Source organism: Anser brachyrhynchus (assembly GCF_964034855.1).
Source record: "Anser brachyrhynchus genome assembly, chromosome: 3".
Classification (NCBI taxonomy): domain Eukaryota; kingdom Metazoa; phylum Chordata; class Aves; order Anseriformes; family Anatidae; genus Anser; species Anser brachyrhynchus.
Window position 1 is genome coordinate 22,464,791 of NC_137696.1, and position 20,678 is coordinate 22,485,468.

At 43.4% G+C, this 20,678-nt stretch overlaps 2 protein-coding genes across 2 annotated transcripts in view; one reads left to right on the top strand and one right to left on the bottom strand.

Annotated features, from left to right (window-relative positions):
- CAPN13 (calpain 13) overlaps nt 1–20,678 on the bottom strand; it is an 81,884-nt gene that overhangs the window by 36,402 nt on the left and 24,804 nt on the right. Inside the window, exons 4-10 of the mRNA XM_080587662.1 lie at nt 16,479–16,727; nt 7,940–8,009; nt 7,000–7,118; nt 4,411–4,544; nt 2,446–2,620; nt 1,426–1,494; nt 332–417 (exon numbers count right to left, since the gene is read on the bottom strand). Of these exons, the coding sequence (XP_080443788.1) occupies nt 332–417; nt 1,426–1,494; nt 2,446–2,620; nt 4,411–4,544; nt 7,000–7,118; nt 7,940–8,009; nt 16,479–16,715 (890 nt within the window). The 5' untranslated portion in view covers nt 16,716–16,727. The remainder of the gene's footprint in view (nt 1–331; nt 418–1,425; nt 1,495–2,445; nt 2,621–4,410; nt 4,545–6,999; nt 7,119–7,939; nt 8,010–16,478; nt 16,728–20,678) is intronic.
- Nucleotides 8,733–14,807, top strand: LOC308193237 (heat shock transcription factor, Y-linked-like). Its single transcript, XM_080587678.1, has 4 exons — nt 8,733–8,978; nt 10,114–10,228; nt 12,465–14,015; nt 14,353–14,807. The coding sequence occupies exons 3-4, from the start codon at nt 13,467–13,469 to the stop codon at nt 14,734–14,736; spliced, it is 933 nt and encodes a 310-aa protein (XP_080443804.1). The 5' UTR covers nt 8,733–8,978; nt 10,114–10,228; nt 12,465–13,466; the 3' UTR covers nt 14,737–14,807.

The window sequence follows — 20,678 nt, forward strand, 5'->3', positions numbered from 1 at the left end:
ACACTGTCTAGGCGCATGATCAGACCTTACTCCAGGTAGTAACAAGTCTCTTATCCATGACCTATCTGGAATTACCCACTGGGAAAAATGTACTCAGACAAAAAGGGATATCTGAGCTAGGCCTAGCGACAAGCACATATAACACAAATGCTGCATTAGTTTTCTTTCAACTGGATTTCTGTGAGCAGTGGCTTTGCAGCTGGAAATAGAGCTTATAATGAATTGATTTGGAACTGCCTGTTTCATTAATATGGGTGTGAGGCAGAGCTCCTTTATAATAAGCCTACACAAGAGTGATTTGTCTTAGGAGATGAAAGCTTTAAGGCCATACTTGTCACTCCAGGCCCCCTTCCACTCTCCATGGCCCCATGGATTCCAGATTCTGATGATATGTTCCCAGCCATTCTTGTAGCGTATCTGTAAAGAGGAAAGAAAAACAAGCTCAGTCACAACTTTTCCCTATCACGATATTCATTGAAGAGATGGGTAATAAAATGTGTCCTCTATAATTTGGGGGCCTGATTTAACTGCAGCTAAAAGTCAGTGCCTTTTGCTGCTTGTAGAGGAATGATGTGTGGAAAGTTGTTGGTTTCCCAAGGACAGTGAATAGCAGTGGGCTGACACAGACAGAAGTGGCAGCATTCCTGCAACACTGCATGAATTCAACACCTCTAGTGTCTAGTTCTGCACATCTAAGGCTGTTGCCTAGCAAAGGCAGAGACTTTGGGTGTCTAGACCACCAGACTGCCTGATGCAAATGTTGACAATCAATACGGACAGATGATAATAAACTGAATCTGTGTCTCTGTATCTACAGTATTGCAGTTTCCAAAAGCTGGAGCTTCTGGTGCCTTTCTCCTCTTGTTGTCAGTGGTTTAAGCCAGAAACTCACAGTGAAGCTGAAATGGCAGAAGTGGAAAGAAGAAGCACACCTTTTGTTTTTGGCTACCCTTATGCACACAGGCAGTACTGGAAACAGATGTCATAGCAACTCTCTTGCAGATGCAAATGTTCAACCTCAAGGTCAGCCTCTAAACATTTTCCTGCAGGACATCCCACTGGACGCCTTGGCACTCCTATAAGGTGGGGCAAAGACTGTTTCTCCTTTCTGCATAGATCATGAGTAGCAGGAACCTAAAACAGCCTGCTCCTTTCTCCAACAGGATTTGGGATCCTTCCACCCTCTGACTTGGGGTGAGCCAGAACCTTCTCATTAGGAAAAATTATACAGTTCTGATACCCTCACTCTTCCCATTGTGCAAGAAACCCTCCATCTCCTGAAATTTGAACTACATGCTTTCAGAAATCTCTCCTAAAAGGAGGGATTAATTACTCTGAATGGAACAGCAGTGTGACTGCCTTCCACATCCCAGTGGTGGACCACCAGTATGAGACTACCAGGCAGGAACAAGTTTGCAATCTTACCTTCACTGCTCCTGTGACAGTGTAGGCATGACCCTGTACAATTCCATTCCTCATTTCTCTGTTCCTCAGCTGCAAAAGGGTGAAAGTACAGCTATTAGCTCTCTGCCACACTCCCAGAACTTGCATTTGGCATGGCAGCAAAAGAGATTTGGTTTTGACTACAGCAGTATCTCAGATGTACTGGCTCCAGAGAAATGTGACTGTTCCCACTGTAGCTATAAGCAATCGAGTAAATTTAGCAAAAGTACAAGTCTTCTTTGCAAATTCTTTAATGCTACAGAGACAGTGCAACTGCAATATGAGCTGAACTGGGCTTCTGGGAGGATTAGAGCTCCAGAATTTCACTGCTACCTACAGCCCAGCATCAGCAACCCGACCTGAGGGGCTAGTCCTTGACTAGTTTGCAATAGGCAATCTTTGTGTCCTGATAAACCAGTCGATACAGAAGCAATATTACACGCTTTGCAGTCTTCCCTGACATGTTATATAACCCCTTGACACTCTTTTAGTGAGATACTTACTTACTGAATATTACAAAGTCTTTTGCAACTTCTCAGTATTAATATCAGTACCCTGCAAATCACAATGTGGTAATAGCATACTCTCACAGAAGACAGGCACATTTTGGCTTTGCTAGACTCAGTCACAAAGCTTTGAGGCCCAAATCAGCCCTGCTGCGAGAGGACACTACTCTATCACAGTGGATTTAACCAGGAGAGAAGCCACACAGCCCAGAAAGGGCTGTGTGATTAATCTTATCAAGGCCAAAATAGGAGGAAGGCCCTTCAGAGAGGGCTATGTGGCTTCCCTCCATCCACATCTCTCATCCACATTCAATCTATCTAGCCAGAAGCCTTTACATTCGATACTGCATATTTACTTTTTGTTACCAAGATCCAGGCATCCGTGAGCTGTGACTGTTGCTCAGAGAGATTGTGGACTTCCTTCTTCACTAAAAAGAGTAACCTTAATGCAAACATAGTAAGCCAAGAAAGGTGTGCTCCTGGCCTTGCAACTCACCTGTCCTGAGGTGCTACACCCCATCATACACTGAGATTTGCCAGCAGCTTTCAGTATCTCCTCCAGATCAGGAGGGGGGTTCTTTAATGAAAACTGAACTTGGACTCCACCTGTGAAGTCTACTAAAGCATCAGAAATGTAGCCTCCGTGCAAGTTCTGGTAGGAGCCCCGCAATCTGAAAACAAAAAAGTAGTCCTTACACCATGTTTTGATAAACAACGCACAGTTATGGCTTACAAAATGGACATGTGCATTGGTGCAGTGATCATAGTGGAGACAGAGACCTTAGGGTCAGGTAATGAATAGAGACATTGAGGCCAGGGAATGAAAGGAAACATAACTGAAATAGATGCCCAGACAAAACACATGCCCTGTAGGATGAATGAGGCAGAGGGACTTTTTCCTATGCATTCACCCATATCTGAGGCAGCTGTCTACAGTCATTACGGGTAGTGGGAAATAATAAGGTGCATCTCATGCTGATAGAGACATTTTAGGGAGATGAGCTGAGTCTCATCCTGAAGTATCCTGTTTCTCTCTTCTAAACTAGAAAAGAGCCAAACACGACTAGTCTAAATGGATGTTTCAGCTAAATGGAGGTGAACTGTTAGTTCCTGCATAATACTTTGTCATGACTCTTTGCAAAAATGACCAGTATTCCATTTGCAAATGGGAACTAGGAAGAAGGCATTAGCATATATTCCCGATGCAAGATAGAAAAAAAGTTTTCAGTACTGTTCCCAAATCATTCTGCTAGAGTGCAATAATAGGGCAATAATTAAATATTGCCAACAGAGTTTTGTGTTTTTATCATGTGTTTTTTATTGAGATACCAAATAAGATGAAACATGCTGTACTTAGAGCAAGTAGATCATGCTGTTAAACCCCACTATGCACACTGTATTTAATGCACGTAATCAAATTAAGTCTGTGGCTAATTGTATTCTGAAGAGTTGTCCTTGTCCTACATGGATGAAAAAAATTTGTCATGGGCACTGGGGAGAAATTTCTGAAGTAGGAATCTCATAAACGGCATCTCTTGCAAATTTGATTTAATAGAGGTTTGTTTTGTTTGGTAATTAAAATCTTATGCAGCAGACTGATACTGAGTCCCGAGTCAACTTTTCTGGGATTTCTTAGGGCAAAAAGCATCCTATTTGTGAATCACTCAAATGCTGCTTTAGCATTTACTATTCTTGACCAAATCTGCCAAAATAATTAGGCCTTTTCTTCAGCTCCTCTTTACTGTATCACACGTTACAGCAGCTTGATGTAGGTCATGTCTGCCAAATCCCAGCCCTTCCTACTGTCTCTAGCATGGGAATTTCTATTTAGCATACTTAATAATGGGTAGTGTTACAGATGCTAAGGGACGACATTCTGATTCCTTCACTCCTCAGAGGATTTTTTTTAATCATTATCTCTTTATTAACTGTTATTAACCTTGTATTACTCTGAGGACCTCAGCCAATCAGAGACTCATAGGAGTGCATGTGCTGTGCCTGGGGATGCTCTTCAGTCATGCTTCCTCTTGTTGCCTGCTTCTAATACCTGCATGGTCTCTTAGTGACTGCAAACAGAGGTAATCCCTGCTCAGAGTCTGCAGTTTTAAACAGAGGAAAATATAGAAGGGAAAACAGAGGCAGAGAAATTTGCTTAAAGTAAGGAGGAACCTTACTTTAGCTACTTTAGCCCAGCCCCTATTGTGTCACCAGCTATTACCCTCTTCATTTTACTTCTCAGACACTAATATCCCAGAGTGTAAAGGGTACATTTAGGTCCTCAGCCTGAGACCTACATCTCCAGGTTATATTGGCCCTGCGTTTGCACACAGCCACAGTTCCTTACATAAGTACAGCACAACATGTACAAGTGTAAGCCTGTGTGATTTGTGTATATCAGAGAGTGAAACCAACCATATAAAGCAATTGGTAAGGGGTGGAAAAATAGACCATCTATATTTACTTGGCATATGCTTTTTCCAGCAAGGATGGCCAGAATTCATTTGATGTTCGAGGGTGTACAGACAGGTAGCTCCCATTTAGGAAAGGCAGACGGTCATCTATCACCACATCCAGCCAGTCTCCAAATTGCCAGAACTAAAAAAAAAAAAAAAAAAGAGAGAGAGAGAAGAAAAAGTGAAAGAGAGAAAAGAACAAGCCTCTTTTGAGAGCTCATATTTGTGCCAAGCAACAGCCTCCTGAAGCAGCACAGGAACTAATCTAAAGCATGGGTATCTGCAAGTTCTCTCCTGAACTACTGAAGGCTAATGGTCTAAGTTGTTAAACAAGCTACCAAGTGGCTGCATTTCCTAGTGGTAGAGAAAGTCATTTGGGGATATAACGGTCCTGCAATCAGCGGGAGGAAAGAGTCAGTATGGGAAATATGCTAATATTGTTGGGTGACAGCAAACATTTCGGAGGATAAAGAACAATCACACCTCAGCTGCATTTGGATTTCCCCTGCCTCTATCAAGATTCAGTCTCTAGATTTTCTAGAACCTTTCTCTGTGTTTCGATTAAGACTGTTATATGTGCTGTCATGGAAAGGGATAGTGTAGTGACTAAAGACTGCTTTGAGGTGTTATCCATCTCCTTGATAGATGAGGAGGATGAAGGCAGTCTCTCCACCATGTGGACGAAGCAGGTGTTTCCCCAAGCTGATCCAGCTGATGGAACCTTTTAATGGAGAAGATGGGGAAGGAGACCCATGGGGATGACCTAAAGGAGCCATTTCCAGAATCATTAGCAGATTAACATAGCTTAGCACAATTCTCAATCATAAGAGGCCAAGCTCTTATTTGCAATAACACACAGGACTCTGGTGGGAGTGGGAGTAAGCTAGCAATAGATTTAGTCTACCATGATTTTATTTCATCAGCTTTTGTCAGTGAAAAACCTCAAAATGAGCTGCTCTATTAGAAAAGCACAAGACCAGATCTGGTAAGGTTCCCCATGCCTTAAATTGATGCATTCTGCCATAATCCCCTGTAGTTCCTAAGAAACATTTCTGTTTTTTCCCCAGCCTGATCTGCTCCTTGCCCACTTCTTGCTCACACATAGCACACCCTGCCTCAGAGGCATCAGAGTTTCTGTGGCAGAGAAAGTGATTCCTGCATAAACAAGGGTCTAACTTAATTCCTGGTGAAATAATGTCACTGTAATTATTCCCTAGACAAAAATGTCACTCATCTTAACTGCTGCTGATAAAGTGCTTAACACCCTTAACTCCTGCTGCTGAGTGTTGTGTAGGAAGCCCGGAGCAGCCCTTTGTAATACTGAGAGGCAATGTTCTCCAGATCCAGAAAGGAAAAAAATATAAGCTATAATTTGTATATTTGTATACAGTATGTCTTGTTTGAGATTCTTCTGAGGACTGGTAGCTTAGCCTGTGGATGGCAGTAAAATATCTTTGATGGAATAATTGAAAGACATTGCCGAGAAGGCATTTCCATTCCGAGTAGATTCCTCAAGGGTTTACTGCTTGAGGAAAGCCAGAAAAAGTGACATTGATTTGAAGGTGTGATGACATTTTCAAATATTGTAAAGTATTTATATTGCTTAAGAGTTAAGGATTGCTCACAACTAATCTTTTCAAAGCTCTCATAAAAGAAAATTTATCTTGTATCCTTTTAATGTGTTTTAAGCAGTCTGGTGTCCCTTCAGCTGGTTTGTCTCCTATAAAAGCACCTCTTCTTGCTAGAAATGGGTCAAGACAGAAATATCTGGCATTCTGAAGGGCAAAGGAACAGAGCAAAATTTAGACTGCCTGCAAGATAATCCTCCTGGTGCTGCTCCATGAGAGCTCCAGGGGGTCAAAGAAGTGCCAGTGCCAGAGCTCTCTGCATATAACAGATTGTGAAAAAAGGCGGATGATGAATGGCCAAGGAATATACTGATTCTCTCTACCTCCAGTTTAGCTTCTGGAGGTAAGTGCTTTTAATCCCGTAAGACACTTGGCTGACTCAGACACAAGAAACCAGGGCCTGACTGCCAGTATCCCAGTCACTCACACAGGAGATTCAGAGAATTTCAAGAGTTGGTAGAAAGTGAAATTTACTAGAGAGCTTTGCTCCTCTCTCTGAATTAAATCTCCATTCTTCTGATCTGTTTCCCAGGATTTGTAATTTCAAGTAAACTCCACCAGCTAAAAGGGAAAACTGAAGTATATTGGAAAATAGAAAATGAAAAAATAGATAAAAACCACAGGTGCACTGACAGTAACAATAAAACATCCAAATCAAAGCAGACTTCAGAATGTCTTTCAAAACACATGTACACAGACCGGTTCAAACAGCTGGTAGCTGCACCTCTGGAGATGGGCATTAGTCATAACTTTCAGAAAAGGGCTTCAAATTCCCTGAAGTTTGATAGTACCACCTGGAGCATGAGGACCCATTAGAAAACTTGGGATTTTCTGAAAAATTCTGAATTGGTTCTTAGCACTGAAAAACCAAAGCATGCAAAGATGTCAAGACCTGGGACTGTAGTTTGGATCCCTGTGTAATCCAACCAGGCAAACGCCAGCAGTACCAATACAGCAGAGAATACATACCCGGAAATGGAATATCCCAGCATAATCATTCTGGAATCCTTGGTCCTTTGGTAAAACATTTTCCAAAAATTTCTTCTGCATTGTCAGGGAGCCCAGGGCAGCCAGCACCCAGCAGTCACCTCAAGGGAGGGAAGAATACAGTACATTCAGCCAGTTATTCACAGTTGTGGATCATAACCAACTCCTTAGAAGAGCAGACTTCAACATCTAAGACATCTATGAAACAGCTTGATAAAAGAAAACAGCATTCTTCTGTCTTCCTTCTCTGCCCCCAAAAACATCAAAACACCAACCACCATTCACCAGAAATGAACCTTGATGCAACTTAAGCCATCCTTTGCTACTTTTATACTCCTCTTATCTTCTGTGGTCATGTTGAGACCCGCAGTCTGGAAAGTGGTTTAGGTAATCTTCAAACCTCTCAGTTGGGGTGAGAAATGGGAAGACATTTATTTTAATCTCAAAACAGAGCTACTCACAAAGACAAACATGATTATGAGCTGGGAGAAAAAGATGGAACTGGCAATGAGGTGCAGACACATATCTGGGTGAGTATCATAGAAGATGGACAGAAATATCAATAGAAAAAAAAAGGGAAGAAAAAAAACACAACACTGAGAGTGACCATGTGGAGACATTAGGATGAAAAGAAAATTCAGTCCTACACATGTTGGAGCTGTGCCTACTTACCCTACGTAACTGTGTTTCACCTTTGTATTTGAAGCTCCTGCAAGTAACAGCTGCTGCATTTGGCAATCCTGCTAAATATCTCCAATAAATTGTGTGGGGATTCATGGGGGTCTGGAGTGACCCACACTAATTATTTGTTTACTGCAGGCACCATGGTCCATGCCTTTCCACCGAGAACTCAGAACACAGCAAAGCAACCACAAGTTATTGGTTTGTGCCAATCTTTTCCTAAACAGGAACGTAACCTTACCTATTTGTCCTTGAATAATATCGAATCTGCTAACTCCATCCATGATCAAACAGGGATTTCTTCGAAGTTCCTGGAAGAAAGAAAATGCTGAGATCAGTGTGGGTACCTAGTCTTCGCCAGCAGCACGTTCCCTTGCAGAGGGGCCTTGCAGAGCCCCTCAAAGGATTTTCACGTGAGCTTCTCTATTGCTACCAACACCTTTCAGAGGGCTCTGGGCCCAGGTGCCAAACCACACAGTCTCTTGGGGGACAGTTACACAGAGCTTTCCAGGCAACATGGAGCAGGGACTGTACTTCAGCTCAGTATTGGATCTGTGCAAGTTTTATGCTCTGAGCTTTTCCACGCGAGACTCATACAGATCTGCTGGGGCTGCTTTTCAACACTTGCAGTGAGGAAGCTATAGAAAGAGTGCTCAATCTCTGGCTGCAAAATCCCACAGACGTGGCCCAGTTATTTTTAATTCAGGGAGAATTTTCTTTGCATTCTTTGAGAGTCTTGTTTGGTCAGTGAAGGACGAAACACTTCAGAGTTTGGTCTTGTGCACAGAAATGTAAACCATCCTCCCCTCTGCCTCTGCTATTAGTCTGGGATATCTGAGTGCTTGGGGAGGATGTTCCTGAGCATCCCCCGTGATTACTCTTGGCACACTCCCAGTGAATAAGGCTCTGTTTTGAAAGAGCATTCAGCCTCAAATAAGAGAGTCACTGCACACCAAAGAAAATGAAGAGATAAGAGGAAAAGAAAGCCTCTCACTGAGAAAATTAATACAGCAGCCCTTCCTTAAGCAGGCCCTGGCATTTCTTCTGCCCAATCAATTTGACATGCTGCACAAACATGAGACCAGCACAAAACAGGACTCACATGTTCGCATGAGATCAGCATCAGCAAATGCTGTCAGTTTTCTGAAACGGCTTCACGATGATCAAACCCTTTTAAGAAATTTCCGCAGCTGAAGAGAGTTCTACACAGTATTGTCTCTCCAGGCTGGCAGGTGGATCATGCTCCCACTGCCTTGGTGACACGAGGGAAAACAGTCTGGGTAAGTGTCTTTCTTGATGGAAGGGGGACATGCTGCTGACACACAGGCATCTACACTTAGTTGAGGAGTTTGGGGATTTGCCAAAAGTGATTTATTTTGAATATTGTGCACAACTCTGAGCTCCACAATATAGAAAGGCTGTTAAGATCTTTGAAAGTGTCCAGAGGAGGGCAAGAAAGCCAGTTAAAGGGCTGGAAGTTATGTCCTATGAGGAGAGGCTAAGAACACTTGGGCTGTCTAGTTTGCAGTAAAGAAGGCTAAGAGGCAACTTCATTGCTCTCTCCCAGTTCCTGAGGAGGGGACATGGAGACAGAGGCACCACTCTCTTCTCCCTGCTAACCAATGACAGGATGTGTGGGAACAGCATAAAGCTGCGCCAGGGGGACATTCAGACTGGATGTAACAAAAAATTTCTTTATCATGCAGGTGGTCAAACAAAGGAACAGGTGTTCTAGTGAGGCGGCTGATGCCTCATGTCTGTCAGTTTTCAAGTGGCATTTGGACAATACCCTCAATAATATGCTTTAACTTTTGGTTAGCCCTAAGGTGGTTAGGCTAGAAGATCTTTGTAGGTCTCTTCTGAATGAACTATCCTATCCTATCCTATCCGTGACAGGAGCAGCATTTTGGAAATCTGGGCATACTTAACTGGAAAGAAAGGGAGGAAAGGTAGTCTCCAAATATCTTTTTTTCCTTCCAAGGAAATACAGCAGTTATAAAGCACCAGAAACTGTTGTCTGTTATTGCAAAACCTAGCTATGTGCCTAGCTACTATGCACATAGATGTGCAGCCTTTAAAATCCACTAGCACTCAAATTGCATGACAAATACAGAAACTACATATTTATAACTCTGTCCAGAAATATTGCTCTGTTTCTCTGAAAAAAATATGATGAGGCCTTGTAGCATTTTCCCCAAGACTCTTCCATTTTAGTGGTATGTGATTTGGTATGCTATTTGTAGAGAAGAATTTTATATAGAACATGCTTAGCACAAGTAGCTAACATTGCTGAAGTCTAAGGCCATAGGCTATTGAACTTTTACCCAGTTACAAGTAAGAAAGGCCACAGAGCCTGCTTGAACTGGAAGATAAGAAAGTAAAGAAGACTATATTGACAGACTCTGCAACCATCAGCAGATTCTACAGCCCTGAAGATAGGAGAGAACGGCTTATCTAGAGACAATGAAGGGAACCCATCCAGAGAAGAAAGACCTCCAAGCCTACTATTACTATTGGTCTGGACTATCAGGTGAGGGGTTGGGAATGTACAGTGTACGGGCACAATTGCATAGGGATTTCTTTGTTCAGGGTCTCTTGAAGAGCTTGAGCTGTTGCTGTAACTTTAACTCTGCAGAAGTGTGGTTTTTTTTTGTTTTGTTTTTGTTTTTTTTGCTTATTAACATTGCATAAACCTAGAACTGAACCCTGTTACGGTGATTGACTCTTGCATAATTTCCATAATATTAGCTGGAAGGGGAAAAAGACAGAGCTCAAAGAGGCACATGTTCTCTTCTCATAGTATCTACTAGTCCAGCAATGAAGGCAACCATATGGGCTATAAATCAACTGCTCTGTCTGATCTCATTCCCCAGGAGAAACCTATCATCACTTGTTTTCCCTGGCCCAGTGAAGATTTCATTGCGTATTGCAACGCTACAGCCCTGGGGCAGAGTGGCTGGAAAGCTGTGCAGAGGAAAAGGATCTGGGGGTGCTGGTTGATGCTCACCTGAACATGAGCCGGCAGTGTGCCCAGGTGGCCAAGAAGGCCAACGGCATCCTGGCTTGTATCAGGAATAGTGTAGCCAGCAGGGCCAGGGAGGTGATCGTCCCCCTGTACTCAGCTCCGGTGAGGCCGCACCTCGAGTGCTGTGTTCAGCTTTGGGCCCCTGACTACAAGAAGGACATCGAGGCCCTGGAGCGTGTCCAGAGAAGGGCTACGAAGCTGGTGAAGGAGAAGCTGGGGGTGATCAGTGTAGACGTAGGGCACATGCAGATATATGCAAAGGACTCAGTCTTACATTACTGTGGAAAATTGAAAGCCTGGGGTTGGATTTACTGGGTAGCATAAGCCAGTCTGACTGCAGGCTGCTACACAGGATGGTGGTCTGGCCACGGACACATTTCCACCAGACTTCCCTCTGATCCAGCATAATGAATCTGAGGATTAAGAGGGAGAGGATGACTCTTTGCAGAACTGCCTCCCTATCAGATCACCTTAACCCTGCACAACAAATTCCCAGTCCCACTTCTGTTCCCACCAGCTTGTGCCACAGTACCACATCTTTCCCACGGGCTGTACTTGTGCTGCTTCCCCTGCCCCAGCCTCAACTTCCTGACACATCCTCACATCGCAGCCCATAACGTTCCCTCTTTAACAGCATGACAATTAAGAAAAATAAAAAAACCTTTTTATCAGGGAGGAGGACAAGGAGTAATGGCTTTAAATTAAAAAAGGGTAGATTTAGATTAGATATAAAGAAGAAATTCCTTATTATGAGGGTGGTGAGGCACTGGCACAGGTTGCCCAGAGAAGCTGTGGATGCCCTATCCATGGAGGCATTCAAGGCCAGGTTGGATGGGGCTTTGGGCAACCTGGTCTGGTGGGAGGTGTCCCTGCCCATGGCAGGGGGGTTGGAATTAGGTGATCTTTAAGGTCCCTTCCAATCCAAACCATTCTGATTCTATGAACTTTGGCTTATGCCAGAAAACAGCCCCACAGTGACAGACCTGCAGGTAGTGCAGGTTAGCATCATCCCTCATTGCCACACACCTCCCTTAATTTGCTTAACGCAGCTCACATGACATTGTATATTTGTTTTCTCCTATTTTTTTTTTTTTTTAAATATTTGATAGGTTTTTCTTCATTTCTTCCCTGCTCCATTTGGGCTAAAGTTTTAGATTAACTCCAAACTGATGTCTGTTTTATTTTGTTTTCCTGAATAAAAGCTCTTGTTTTCACCCCTCCAGCTACAGACAGGCCAAAACTGATGCAGTAGGAACTCCAGCTCAGCTTAGCTGTGTGGAAAGATCCTAATCCCAACACAATTTTTTATATGTCCCATTTTGGTTTTGTCAGTTTCTGTTTTCAAATGTCCTTAACATTGAAGTTATTTCCTGAAAGTCTCTGGGAATTAAATGAAATGCCGATAAACAAAGCATCATCAAAATAGTGTAGAATCATGATAAGCGCACTGTTCCTGGAAGAGGGTTATATTTGCTCTGCAAAGGGCAGAAGAGGTAAAAATGTGACCAAGCCCTTTTGCAAAGTGGCTGCGTCAAATAATAAATCACTTTGATAATTTAAAGAATTTAAGTAGTGAGTCCCAGCAGACAAGCACTGGCTCAGACTATATGACTTTCCCCAATATTTTTTAGATTTTTTAATTGCAGTAGCACAGTTCCCTGAGTCTTTGCTACAGGAACAAGGCATGACTTTTGCTCAAGTCCTTGTTAAAGACTCTGTTTTTCCCTTCTCCTCACACCAGATATATGAGACACACTGAGAAGTCTGTGCCCTGATGCTATGAACAGACTGTGATGATGCAGAGGAAACACACATTGGCTATTTCAGAAGTCCATTACTACCATATACATTACCACCAGATATGAAGACTTCAAACTCTGAACATAATTGGCAATTCTCAAGGTAAAATAGATGGAGCGTGTTGCTCAACTGCTATATTGGATCTGGAACAACAACAGCAGATATAATTGCTATCTACAATTATATGCACTTAAATATTAAGATCCTATATGACTCTGAAGATGGAAGCTAAGAGATTAATAGGCTGAAGGTGCCATTTTTGTCACAGGTATATTCCCAGCCACTTTTCTTTTTCATGTCAGAAGGAACCAATGGTAGAGGGTGAGAAAAATAGATGTGTGTTAAATTGGCCATGCTCTGTAGGCAGGATGCAACTACACTTACTCTCAGGGACGCATATTCTGATATGTCAAAGTTCCTTGGGGAAATTACAGGTATCTTTTTGCCTATTGGTTTAGGTAGTTTAAATACCTTGGATCATATTTCCTTACAGTTACCATCTCAGTAACTTAAGAGCAAAGAGGGTATGGACATTTGTGTATGTGCAAACGGTGTCTAACTGACAATTCTGCAGTTTTAAAATTTAAAATTCTGCACTTTTATTCTTAACACTGCAGTCTTCCCCCTTCTTCCTTGGGGAACAGCTCCTAGTGCTCGCCTCTCAGGACACACCAAGCTGAAATATAGTTTCATTTACTTCTTTACTCTCAACTGAAGGCATCTGCAGCTCTGCCAATGAAAAGCAGCCTAGTTAGCAATTCTGTCTGTTGCTGCTCCATTTTGCTGGCAGTTGGACACCGGTCTGTGATGTCACCGTGACGCAGCACAGGCACCATGGTGACATTTGGTAAACTTCCACCACACTCCCTAGGCCACAGGTGGGTGCAGCTGCACTTATCCCCCTGTTTGGCAGGACAGAGCCCAGTTGGTCGAGGAAGTGGCTATGGACAGAAACTTCTGTCCAACTAGAAAAACAATTTCAATGGAGCCATCTTCAACGGAAACAAATGTTTCTGTTTCAAACAAGCCCATTGATTTGGCAGTCTCAGCTTCTCCTCAAGTAGGTGATAAAAGAGCAGCTCGGGATGCTGCCCTAGGATCTATAAAAGAAGAAAACATTTTTCAAGGTTCATGTGAAGAACCCTGCACAAAAAGAGTGCATCTTAATTTTTCTGATGAAAGCTCTGGCAAAGCCAATGACTTGTCACCCCAATCCTTTCTGAAAAAACTCTGGGAAATTGTTGGAAGCAATCAGTTTCAGTCCATTTGGTGGGGTGATGATGGGAACTGCATAGTGATTGTGGAAAAACTCTTCGAAATGGAACTGCTGACAAGGAGAGGACCTCTGCGAACTTTTGAAATTGATAGCATGAAAACTTTCACTCGCCAGCTTCATCTTCATGGATTCTGCAAAATGCAATGGGATTTGACAAGATCTTCCTCATGTGATGAATTTCTAGCTGATAAAGGAGCAGTCTCTGCTTTTAGCAAGGTATGTTAGTCCCCCTACCCATGAAATACCTCTCAGAACATGTTAGTGGGATTGATATCCAGTCAGTCACAACTGAGGTGGCCAAAAGTTGGTGGTATTTGGGTTTCTAAACCAGTTTTTATGCTTTTTAAAAATCTTAAATTTCTCTGCTACACTCAAATGGCAAAAATGCAAGGGTGGTTATTGCTTAACAGAATCGTGCCATACCATATTAATCACATGGGGAATGTTTAAAATGCCCCTGAGAGTCTTCAGTGATTCTAATTCTTAGCTATCATATCTGTCTTTTCCAGTTTTGAAATGGTGGTAACTAACTTTTCTCATTTGCATTTTGTAGTTACTCTTCTACCATAACCCCTACTTCAAGAGAGACTATCCCTACCTGTTAAGACGATGCAAGCGAAGTACTGGTCTAAAAAAAGCTGCATTTTCACTGAAACTGGCTGTGAAGGAATGCCACCTGAGAAGAAACCCACTGAAGACATGGTCAGGCCCTGCTTCAACAGCAGTCAGTGCAAAGATCAATCCTCAGGCCCCATCCCTTTTTCCACAACACCACAGCCACTCCCTGTTTGGCATCCAGGGTGCTGCTTCTGCTGAAACTGCTGCTTCTCCATACGACATTACGCCCCACATAACAGATAGCGTTTTTCCACCAGACAGCAGAGCTGCAGGTGACGGGGTTGGACATCAACACTGTACATACCAGAAGCATATATGATAGGTTCCAAGTGAATAGAGTATAGTAGTTCTATATATAAACCGTCTCAATAAAAAATATTTTCTAGTTTCTGTTCTGTTTCTAGTTTCCATTTCTTCAGTTTGACAGTTACTGTTCCTACACCCTGGGCATGGAGATTGCCGTCAGGAAGACTATCTGTTTTGCTCCAGCTCAGGGGAGACAAAGGCCCCGGGCACTAGCACCGCACTCAGTAAACTCCAGCAAAACAGCCACGTGCGGCTAATCCAGTTGCTTCACCAGTAGCAATGGATACACAGCATTGCTTTTCAGTGCAGTCCGATGATGGAACATAAGGTCCTAGGATAAGAAAGCTGACTATGTATGTGATTATATGTCCCAAGTTAAACACTCATATGCCAGATGAAGATGACATCACATCAGACCGTTAAACCTGAACTGGAAAACAGCAAGCATCCTAGTTACTTTGAAATAGCTATTGCTGCATCTGTGGCTTGGATTACAGAAATCATAGCTCTTTAATAGAATTTGAGAGCTTTTCAGATTTGCATGAAGTCATCTAGAAACAGATGAAAGTGGGAACACTAGTTTTAGTAAGGTTCACAGGCCAAAAAAAGGCCTTCCTACAATAATGTATCTAACGAAGTCATTAATGTTACAAATGCTAATCCAGACAGGCAGATCTCTCTTTTACTGAGCCAGATATTGCATATTTCTAGCTTTGTAACATGGTCTCCATTAGAAGACTAGAAAGCCCCTTTGAAAACAGACTGGAAGGACAATCTTGCAATTAGCATGGTGGCAGAGTGCATGGTATGTCAGATCTGCTCCTAGTACCTCTAGGTCTATGGGATGGATCCAGAGGCAGTGAATGTCCAAGACCCCTTCACAGCAACATCCCTCTGAGGGATGAGTTTAGGCAGATGTGAGGGAAAGAAAATGCAAAGGTGGCTAGGTGAGAGTGTTAGAATATTGAATATATATATATATATAAATAAGGCAAGCATATATATATGTATATATATATGTATATATATATGCTTGCCTTATCCAGAGTCGAACCATAGCCAGAAATTGACCCTGTAACTCTAGAGAACTGGTTGGCCCAAGATCTGACAGACCAACAGGCTGGCTGCCTCCTGTGGAAGTGTACCATCACAGCCAACAAAAACCTATGCAGAGGTTTTGGCCATGGGTGAAGCCATGTGATCTTGTAACAGTGGAATGTCAGAATCCACACATTTAACAGAGCAAGAAAGAAAATCTCAGCTTAACTGATTTAGGTCACTACTCAGTTAAGAACAATTAAAATTGAGGAAGTTACTTGTTTTCAGAAGAGAGGCAAGTCCAGGAATTGAAGGGGCAGCTGGTGAACCCCAGGACTTGGAGATGATTGAAGAGCCTCAGGAAAAGAGTTGCTCTGCTCCCACCCACGTGCTCTGGGCATGAACAGAACTTATGATCCGTTCTATGGGCTGCCTGCAAACCTCCGTGCTTGTTCAGGTGTTTTACAGTGTCCTTCTGCTTGCTGCCCTGACCTGCAAAGGGCAATTCACACTGGACATGCAGAAGAAGATGCTGTAGAGAGGTTATCTTCCCTCCACACGTCCCACACCAAGGTTCCTTTCTTTTAGTGTTGTGCTTCCAGTGCTTCCCTGCTTAGCACAGACCTCTTCCCCTCAACGTGAAGGCTTCTACCCACTGGCCATCAGCACTCCCGTTCAGCAGCAGTGCTGTGAAACACCCTGGCTAGCATAACTCACAGTTGGCCTCCTCCACTCTATTTGCTGCAGCTGGTCCTCTGGGAGCAGGCTGGCACCGATGGAGCTGATGTGAGCAGGGAAGGTGTCGTCCTCAAACAGCCGGCCTTGGCTCAGACACAAGGCTCGGAGGTGGCCGAAGTCCTGATTATTAAATTTTTTCAGGTTCTGGAGGCTTCCTGTTGTCCCAGCTGCTTGCCAGCCTTCCTCCAACCTCAGAGCAGAGCTGGGATTGAGCATTGTGGACCCTTCCTGCAAAGGAGGAGAGACACAGATGACCATTAATTGCCCAGTCCGAAGTGGGGAGCATGTGAGAAAGCAAACCCTCCCCCAGGAGGATGGTGGAGCACACAAAGCTGAGGGCAGTCACAGTGACAAAATCCTTATTAGCTGGAAATGCCTGGGGAAAGAGGAGTAGTTAAATCCCGACTGGTTTATCTTAAATCAGTTCTGTCAACACTACAGATTCGATTCTGAGTCTTCCCCGGGGACAGAGAGGACAAAGCTGTTACTGAGATGCTGTGTTAGTGATGAGGTGTATCTGCAACTTGAGCACAAGCTGCAGGATGGAGCAGGAGCTTCAGACTCCTTCAGGGAGGCGGTGTGAGCAGGGAGTCCGGGCAGAAGTGCCCAGGACTCCTCTGGCCATGGATCATGTCTAGGCCCAGGGCATCTTTTGAGTTATTTACTTTATTTCATTTCAGCAAGTGAGTGCTTCATGGTCACTCCTTGTGAGAGACCTAAATAAGGCAGACACTTGCCTTTCCTCGGGATCTGTACTGAACACCCCAGACAGATTGGTGGGATGGCTTTCTACCAGCTTCCACAAATACTTCACCAGACTCCCTAAAGCTACAGTGCTGAGACGGGACTGAGCTGCAACACCCAGACCCTAATCCCACCTGCACTACACACTCACAGGGTTGTGCTCCAAGGTCTGGGGTTTTTGGAGTCGATAGGTCACTAGGAGTGACCTGTTGCGTTTAAACCTGTGACCTATAGTGTACATTGAACTGATCTAACTGCAGGTTCCTCTTTAAACTGGGGAGTCATTGCATGGCATCCATTGATAATCCAGTCTGAAGCATGTTTAGATCCTGCCTTGTTAAATGTGCATATTTAAGATACATTTCATTTGGGAAGAGTGACCATTTCACATATACAGTGACTCTCCAGACCAGCCACACTTGCTATTATATCTGCTGGCACAGCTACGAAAGAATCAAAGAGATAGCAACTCCACTGGGGACTCTGTCCCCTTTACAATTACCAAACAGCACAGCAGGACTCCTGCTATCCAAGATGGGCTCGTGCTCCACAGGGAGGCAACGCATCTTTCACAGAGACCCTGGACTGCAGGGTGGGAGGGCTTTGGGGAGAGAGGCTTAGGAAGGTGGAAAACTTGCACATTTGGAGGGGCAGCGGCACTGGAGCTTTAAAAGAGCAATTTGCTCTGTCTAACCAGAACAGAGGCTTTCAGGTGCACTCCCCAGAGCCACACAGACGTACAGAGACACACGTGTGCACCAGCTCCTGGGGAGCTTCCTTCAGTCTAAAAGCTCTGCTGTGGGTTTATGAGAAGTAGCAGAAAGACTGTTCACCCTGTGTCACAGATGAAATTTTTACACAGATCTGATGTACCAGCAATTAAGATTTATTAATTCCTTTACGGTAAATCACAAATTAGATTGCATAATTTTGTCTTCAGTAGCACTTAAACATCAGTTAATCATTAGCCTATCTAACAGAATAATTCAGTAGTGTTTGCTACAATCAAAACAGTGACTTTAAAAGTTAAAGATTCATAAATGGCAAGGTTCACACACAAGACTTAACAGCAAGGTATTAGCAGTTTCTGTACAGCAAGCGATTGGGGATTTCAATACAGCAATGGATTAGGGATTTCTGTACAACAAGGTATTGGGGATTTCTGAACTCTGTTGTGCACTCGAACTTTTCCTCTCTTGGTGAATACCTCAGCCTCCTGTGTCAGTGTATTCAGTGGAAGATCATTGAATCTTAAGAAGCCAGGCCTCTGGTGAATGATTCTTTTTTCTCTGCGTTGGCTTACACAGTGGATAATTATTGAGCCTCGTGTAGTCTTGCCCTGAGAAGAGACCCACCTCAGGAAGAGATTCTAGGTCATGGTCTTCTGTGGTCCTGGACAGCTCAAAGGGGCTCTTTGGATCACAAGATGATTGGCTTTAGTCAGTTTTTTTCCACCCTGGCCACAATTCAGGTTAGGTAATTCTGGCGTTTTCTACCAACTGTACATTTCCACTACTTCCAAGATTGTTCTGGTACCTTCCACTACTTCCAAGATTGTTCTGGTACCTTCTGGGTCAGCCTACAGTCTAGGTTTTCACCCTTCATTCACCCTTCCCCTCTGGGTACTGACATCACAAAACCAAAAAAGCAACTCTCATGAGACTTTTGTCCCTTTCCTTGTGTAAAGAAAAGCCCCTGTTAAAAGGCCTGTGTTAGCAGACTTTCAATATTGAGAAAGATCACTGTGGCCACCTTCTCTGACTTGTTGCATGACAGGAGCCACTGCACTTGATCCAGCAGTCCCTGCCCCTAGCTCCTGGCTTACACTTAAGACATACCTTCTCATCAGTTGGCAATGGAAAATTCACAATATGCCCTGGGCAAACCACTCACCTATTTCATTCACTTTCCATGCACATTGCTAGCCTGAGGTTGCTTGGTTTCAGTTTCAAGCCACTGCATGCCATTGTTTTTTATTTTTTTATCTAGTAAAATATATATATATATATATATATATAAAAGGGCTCTTTCCTACCAAAGAAACATATCCGTGGATCTGATATGTTGCTGGTCCGGTTAAAAGAGAACAGAAGGCTACAGTAAGAGCTAAGCCTCAGATTTCTGTTGTGAACACAGAGCAGCCCCAATGAAGGCATGATACAGGCCCCTTGCTACATGCATAGTGTTATCACCCTCCTTGGCCCTTCAAGTCACTTGGCCTTCTGGCATTTTAACAACAGCCTAGAAAAATAAGGATTTTTTTTGCATTTCTTTGTCTTAATTAAAAGCCCCACCAAAAAAATCAGATGGAATTCAGAAATCACACTCCACCAACAAGATGAGAGCACGTTCCCCTCAGGCTTGCATTTTTTTTTTTCCACATTGGAAATAAATCTCATGTAATGTACCATAACACAACAAAAGGATGGCTTCTTCTTAACAAATATTCATTTGAAACTACGCTCAGGCTCCACGTATGCTAAAATATATTTCTTGCAGCAGTGTTCCAGCAAAACTGATTGCTAATTCCAAAACTCAAATTAAACCTAACAGAGCTTGAAGGCTGGGGCTGACATGTATTCCCTCTCTTCTGACAGACAAGAAGAGCTTTTAGTGTGCTCGTGCATGTGTGTGTGCTTAATTACATTGTTTAACACATCCAGAATAATTTAGCAACCAGACTGAAGAAAATAATACACTTAACTACATTTTCCTTCCATGCGTAACTTCGTCAGCTTTGTCTCTGAGTACACATGTGTACAGATAACGTGAGCTGTATCTCTTGACCGTGCTGTGTAACAGCCCCTAGGGTCACCCACACCCAGCTAGCTCCATGTTCCCTACGCTCTGCCAGCCGCTTCTTTTGGAGCTCTGAGCCCTGGCCACAGATCGCTTCCACTTGGCTTTCATTGGTGCAAGAGCAATGGAGAAGAGCACGAAAGTTTTTAAAGCAGAATATTGCCTGTCTGAGTGGGGAACATCTTACAGATGCTGAACTCTGAAGGAGAAAGGGGAAAAAGTAACGCAATGGGTCTCAGATGCACAGCCCTTGGGCTGCTCCCTGCCATGAGACACGTGGAAAGAGGGAGGAATTTCAAACAGTCAGAAAAACTCATTCAGGCATATTGTAAAACAGTGGAAAAAAAGATAGAGACTGACTCTCAACTAAGAAGGAAACTGTTCAGAAGGGGTTACACATACATTTACTTTGTCCTGGGATCTCCTCCAAAACTTAAAACCTCCTTATCTGAATGGAGAAATGAATCGCACCCAGCTTGGCTTCCACTGTTCTTTTTTGGTGCCTCCCTTCCTTCTCAGCAGAGATCCTTCTTGTTACTTGCCCAAGAGTAGTGAATGAATGAAAGGATGAGGGAGGGAAGTGGAAAAACCACAGAGGGAAGGAGGAAAAGACATGGGTTGTGACAACTAGAAGGA

What these genes read in the sequence shown, in the direction of transcription:
- LOC308193237 (XM_080587678.1), top strand. Translation starts at nt 13,467, where the DNA reads ATGGACAGAAACTTCTGTCCAACTAGAAAAACAATTTCAATGGAGCCA. An exon ending in CAGTCTCTGCTTTTAGCAAG is followed by an intron (nt 14,016 to 14,352) that starts GTATGTTAGTCC and finishes TGCATTTTGTAG; the next exon opens with TTACTCTTCTACCATAACCC.